Consider the following 6,374-nt stretch of genomic DNA (forward strand, 5'->3'; position numbering starts at 1 on the left):
TGGATCCTGGACCATTTCAGCAGTTCCCATCCTGTTTAGCAGGCTCTTAGCGTTAGTTAATCGAGTTCCTTCCTGGATAGTCTCAGTGCCCCTTGCACTGATGTTTTTTCATTGTGCCCCTAGGCAAGCAAACTGCAACTGGCCCCCACTTTGAAATCTCACTATGGCAGGTCTGCATGTTCAGTGTGGGGCTTCCATCTTTACCATGTCTCTGTCTCTTCTACCTTCTCTATGTGGTCCCTGTATCATTTGTTGTGCAGGGGCTGTTCAATCAGGCCTCACTTCTTTAGGGGGAACTGGTCTATATGAAGCAGTATATTCACTGTGGCCCTCAGAAGAGGAAAATTCAGGGTCTTTATATGCTGCATGTTAGAACTCCCTCATTCTCCACCCTTTGTCTTTATAATCATAGTAATGCATGCAGGGTAACATTTTCTATCCAATTGACATACATGTGTAACAAAGAAATGGTCAAAGTCTTCCTGAATCCATTTCCAGATGGAATAACTTGTTCAAGTTATCTTCTGTGGTCTTTCAATAGTTATGATTAAGGTTTGAATAATAAGCTTATATTATGTTTTTAAATTTTTCAGTATTAATAACAGGATCATTTGAGTTCACATAGAAGATGTAAAGTGTTTAGGATATGGCCAAGGAAGGAAGGAAGGAAGGAAGGAAGGAAGGAAGGAAGGAAGAAAGAAAGAAAGAGGGAAATGAAAAATCTATGCAGAGGTAGTCAATTCATTTTTGGAGGTAGAGAAACTATTCTATATGATACTATAATGGTACTTCAGCATTTGTCAAATGCATTGAACTATACAACTCAAAGAGTAAATGCTAACGTAAACTAAGGACTGCAGTTCATAATAATGTATCCACATGGGCACATCAAATTTAATAAACGTGCCACATGAATAGAAGATGTTAATAATAGGAGAAACTGTGGGAGAGTAGATATGGGTGAGAGGAAGTGTATGGGAAACCTCTGTGCTTTCTGTGCAATTTCTCTTTAAATCTATGTGTTCTAAAATATAAAATCTGTGAAAATGAATGGGCAAACCACTGACGGGATGAATATTTACAATACACCAGTAACAAAGAACTCATTCTCCATATACAAAAACTCCTACAAATAAATGATGAAAAAGAGAAACACAATAAAAACGGGCAAAACTTAAACACACACTTCAGTATAAGAAGAAGTAGAGAGTAAGTACATAAAACGATGCTCTACTTCATAAGTCAGATGGGAAATTCAAATTAAACACAAAGAGATACCAATTTTACACTGATTGGAATGAGTAAAACCCAAAAGACTGGCAATGCTATGTTTTCAGGAGCCTATGGAGCCACTGAAAGTTGCATAACTGCTGGTGGGAATGTGCAATAGGACAATCACAGTAGAAAGAGATTTGGCAGATTCTCACAGAGTTCAGCATACGTCCTTGTGTGACCCACCAAGTTCACTTCAGCTCATTTATCCAAGGAAAAGAAAAACATATGTCCAGAAAAAGTTGAATAAGAATGTTCAAGCAGCTTTATTCACAGTAGTTTACTATATATGGAATGCTACTCATAACCTATCAATGTGAAAACAAGCTGTGGTGCACCCATACAATGAAAGAGCACTCAGCTTCATACCAGGGACAAACTACTGATACATGCAATGTAACGACATGGGTAAATTTCACAAGTATTGTGCTTAGTGACAGGAGGTAAGAAGAAAAAGTACACTTTATGATCCTAAATACATAAAGTCAAAAGTCAGAGAAAACAAATCTTTGGTGACAGAAGTAGGAACAAAGTTTGCTCTTGGCAGGAGGAATGACTGGGAGGGACAGGAGAGAACTTTCAGAGGTGCTGAGAATAGGATGTGTCTTGACTGGGGTTTGCATCACGTGAGTGTGTCACGGCCCAAACTCGTTGAAGTGAGGATCTGTTCAACACTCTCTCTTAATCACACTTGTATTAAAGATGTTTAAAAGGCCAACATGTAATCGATATATTTGTTTAGAGAATATGTAAGTTAAAATTTTTTACTGAAATATGATTAATAAGTGTTGAGAGGTCTTTGCATGAAAGGTATATTTGAAACAGAAACTGTCCTCGGAGGCCATAGAGTCCAGTAAGACCCATTGGAAACCTGACATGAAGGATTAGAGAGTCTCCCGAAAGGGACAATCAGGGCAGAGGCAAAGGGTTGGAAAGAGAGGGAGAACGTGGGATTCTACTGGAGGGCACTTGAAAAGAAACACTGAAAACAACGTACCTGAAATCTTAAATGAGCTTTGACATTTATTTATCTGGTGATAAAACTTAACTTCATGTTTGCAAAGGGTGAAAATGGTGAAAGCCACAAACTTAAAGACGATGACTCAAAATGTCAATGGAGGTTTAGCACAGACTGGAGTTGAAAATCATCGGGTATACTTCATTAATTCATTTATTCAGTCAACAGTTATTATGATAGGGAGCTTTCTGAGGCCTGCCAAAAACAAAGAACACTGGGGCTGGACTTAACTTTCCTTCTTCTAATTTATAGTGACAGATTGTAGGAGAGAGACCACAGAAGCTGGTCGAATGTAATGTTCTTTTGGTTTCTATCAAGTTCGGTGATCAAAGAAATTTGGTCTTTCCTGCACTGTGTTTAGCTCCTGCTGAAGGTGGGATTCTTCAAAAGTGGTAAGAGTCCTGGACCCCAGTGTTGGCAAAGCTCCCAAGGAGGTGGAGTGAGCGTCCTGGGTAAGGCGGTCCTGAGACCCTGCGCTCAGTGTGTGCTTAACAGACACAGTCTCACTTAATCCTCATCAGCAGGATTATTATGTTAACTGTCCTAATTCAGAGGCCCATTGGTTGAGAGACTTAAGAAACCTCCCAAACTGATAGGGACAAAGTTGGTTCTCCAAACCCCACGTGTCGGAACAAAGCAAGACTCTGAATCAGGACAGCAGAGTGCTCCCCGACATCTCCAGGGTTTCCTGAGGAGGACGTCCTCCATGTTCATCCCCCTCCGCATGTCCTGCAGAGCCCTCTGGAGAACCAGCTTCAGGGTCTGCCTTCCCTTCCTCCATCGCTGCCTGAAGGAGCCAACCAAGAAGTAAATGATGGGGTTGGCGCAGCTGTTGACACAGGACAGGACATGTGTAACCAGGTAAAGAGGAAAGAAGAGCTCATCTAAATCACTCTCAATCCAGTACATGAAGAACCAGTGGATGCCCCAAGGCAGGCCACAGAGGAGGAAGACCAGCACTGTGAGCAGGACAGTCACATACAGCCTGGTCAGCTGCACCCGCTGGGAGCCACACAGCAGTCTGCTCACCAGGGCCAGGCTGGACCCTGAGAGAAGCACAAATAAGAAAATCAACCACCCAGCAGTAATGAGATCTAATACTTGACACCAGACCTGATGTCCACCGCTAAACAGGAAGCCACAGTACTTCCCTTCCAGGATGCTCAACAGCAGGGACAGGGCCCAGAGCAGGGCACACACGACAGCCGACGTGTGTCTGGGGCGATGGCAGCGGTACCAGTTGGGCCACAGGACAGACAGGCAGCGCTCGGTGCTAATGGCGCTGAGAAAGCTCAAGGTGGTGATGTAGGCAAAGATGAACACAGTGTTGAAAAGGCTGGGGATGGAAATGGGGACGGAATAGAAGTATTCGGTGAGTGTCTCCATGGAATTTATAATCTGGCAGCAGAGGAGGAGGAAGTCGGCTCCCGCCAGGTTGAGGATGTAGACAGAGAAGGCGGTCCTCTGCATGCGGAAGCCCAGGAGCCACAGCACAACCGCATTTCCTGCCAGCCCCACCAGGGCTATGATGACCATCAGCAAGACTGAGATCATTGTCCCCATTGTGACGTTTTGAGGAGTGGCCTGGTCACTTCCACTGATTGTTGTTAGTGATATCCCCGAAGCTGTGACTGGTGCATTCATGCTCAGGAACCCTCCACTGGTGCCACTAGAACAGAAACAAGACCTGAGCACCTGCTGTATGATCTGACTCTCACGGCCACCCTGCTGCAGGAGAATTACTCTCCCTGTATTACAGAGGAGGGAAATGCAGGCTTGCAGAGATTAAGGTACTTCTTGAATGCCACACAGCCTTGGCGTCCTGGAAACTGGATTCAAACCCAGTTCTCTCTGGGTGTCTCTCTACTGAGACTCGGACCCTGTACAGACATGGAATAATCTGTGGTCCAAACACCTCTCCTCATACTCCAGAGCCATGACATGTCCAGGAGGGAAGAGAAGAGAAGTCTGGACAGGTTATGTGGATGACAACAGGACTGAACTCAGCATTCCATCTGCCTGGGACTTGATTTCCTTTGAGGGGAGGAAGTTGGAAGCCCAAGGCATGATCTATGGGTTACCTAAGTGACAGAGAGTGTCCATCCACCAGAAAGGAGATCACGATTTAGGGTCATGAAGACATTGTGACCTCTTCTATTAGAGGTGTGAGTTGGCCAGGACTCTAGGGTTAGAAATGGCCCAGTGTGTAAGCTTTATCATGACAGGAAGTACACCTTTCCCATCCATTGGTGTGCCCCAGTCTAGCTCTGTGTGTGGAACACACTTTAAGGAACTATTTATAAAAATAAATAGTTTCATGTTAAAAACAATGTAATAATTAGACATTTACACCCTTCACAAAATGATACCCCACCTTCCCCAATTTACTGCCCCTCTGTCATAGTATATAAGCTGTTACAATTCCATCGACTCTATTCCCTTTGCTGTACTACACATCCTATTACTATATATGTATATAATTATAGTTGACATTCATTATTATTCAGCCTCAGCATCATTTGTACTAGGCAGTGGTTAGTCATTTACACCATCCATGAAGCATCTGCCTAATAAAAAAAAGTGTCCAATGGACACCCTACATAAACTTTACAACATTATTGATTCTTTGCCAAACTGTCTTTCCTATCTCCATGGCAAAGGAACTTTTATAATCGTTTTCTTTGTATAGCATCCAAATCATAAACTTAAAATATTTATAAATACCTATGTACCCCCACCTTTAAGAAGAACTCTAAATTCTATTCACAGGCATTTATGATGCTAGTGAGACATTATTCCAAAACACTAACACCAGATAGGGATGGACAACCAAACAGTCAAACAAATAAACAAACAAACAAATGAGATACAATGAGAAATTGATCCAATCGTATTGAGGGTCGGTACCAGGAAAAGTATATGTGAAGAGGCTATAAGAAGACATGGATGTTCTCCTGTGACATTGAATCTTATTTCCATTTACTCTGCTCTCCTCTGTGTCTGGATAGGAAACAATTCTGTCTCATGGATGGGCTCCCTTCTACTCTGGCACCTGGTTGCTCTCAGCTTAAAGGAGACACTGGTAGGTAACTTAGAGCAGAAGGAGAGTGATTTAGGGTTTATAACTCCCTGGCCCTCTGCTGCCAGGCTGTGAGTCAGCAGTGGCTTTATTACTCTACCTAAGGACATAGCCTGCGTCTGGTGGCCTTTCTTACTGTCACAGTGACAACTACAGCTACACCCATTGCCCTCCCTGAGTTCTGGTAACTTCTGTTTTCCTTTACACATCAGGACACAGAATGGTAACACCTCCCTTTTATAACTTGTCTTTGGGCGTCCTCTGCATCCTTCACATATTTCCCTTAGCCCTGCCTGCACCTTTGTACACAGTTTCTTTATTGAACTTTCTACAATGTCCCCATTAGTTTCTGCTGGGACAATCCAGGTACAAGGAAAAAACTAACAAACAAAAACCTCATTGAACAGCATGCTAGTCTGTGAAAAGTGAGGTTATTAACAACAAGTTAGCCTTGGAAAGCAATGTCTACTTGCCATCCTGCTCTCTAAATTAAAATTAGCAAAACATTGCTCTCCACAGTTGCACATTTGAATGTTTGGAGAGAGAGCGAGAACTAGGGAGCTACAACAGAAGCAGACAGAAGCTGGATGCCCCCATGTGGACCTCCCATAGGCTAAGCTCCCAGCGCCCACAGCTTTCCTGAGGGAGCCTCACGTGTGCTGACTCTCACTGATGGGTGCCCATGGCCCCTGCCTGCCCCTCCCCAAGATGAAATCACAGCATGTGGACTAAGAGGGAGAAAACAACACTGCATTTGAGAGAAGACAGTTGTGAGCCAACTCTTACCTTAGCTCCATCTGCTCGTTGAGGGTGGTGAGTAGAAAAGGAAGAGTCTCCTGGAGGAGACAAACAGCAGAGGATGCTTTTCTACCCTCTGGGTAGGAGGTGCCGGCAGGAGCAGGAGTGAAACCTGGTGACTAAGAAAGGCTTATCAAGATGCTGGACAGACCCTGTGATTTCCTGCACAGGGGACACTGGCCAGTGAGATTCTGGAGATTTGTGAGA

At 43.7% G+C, this 6,374-nt stretch overlaps 1 protein-coding gene across 1 annotated transcript; it reads right to left on the reverse strand.

Moving 5' to 3' along the window:
* Positions 1-2,939: 2,939 nt before the first annotated feature.
* Positions 2,940-3,949, reverse strand: LOC141572454 (mas-related G protein-coupled receptor member X2-like). Its single transcript, XM_074337153.2, is given in 2 exon segments — positions 2,940-3,016; positions 3,019-3,949. Coding segments are annotated over 2 exon segments (993 nt in total). The 5' UTR covers positions 3,935-3,949.
* Positions 3,950-6,374: the final 2,425 nt, after the last annotated feature.

Source organism: Rhinolophus sinicus, chromosome 14 (genome assembly GCF_057876585.1).
Source record: "Rhinolophus sinicus isolate RSI-liver-muscle chromosome 14, RSI-T2T, whole genome shotgun sequence".
NCBI lineage: Eukaryota > Metazoa > Chordata > Mammalia > Chiroptera > Rhinolophidae > Rhinolophus > Rhinolophus sinicus.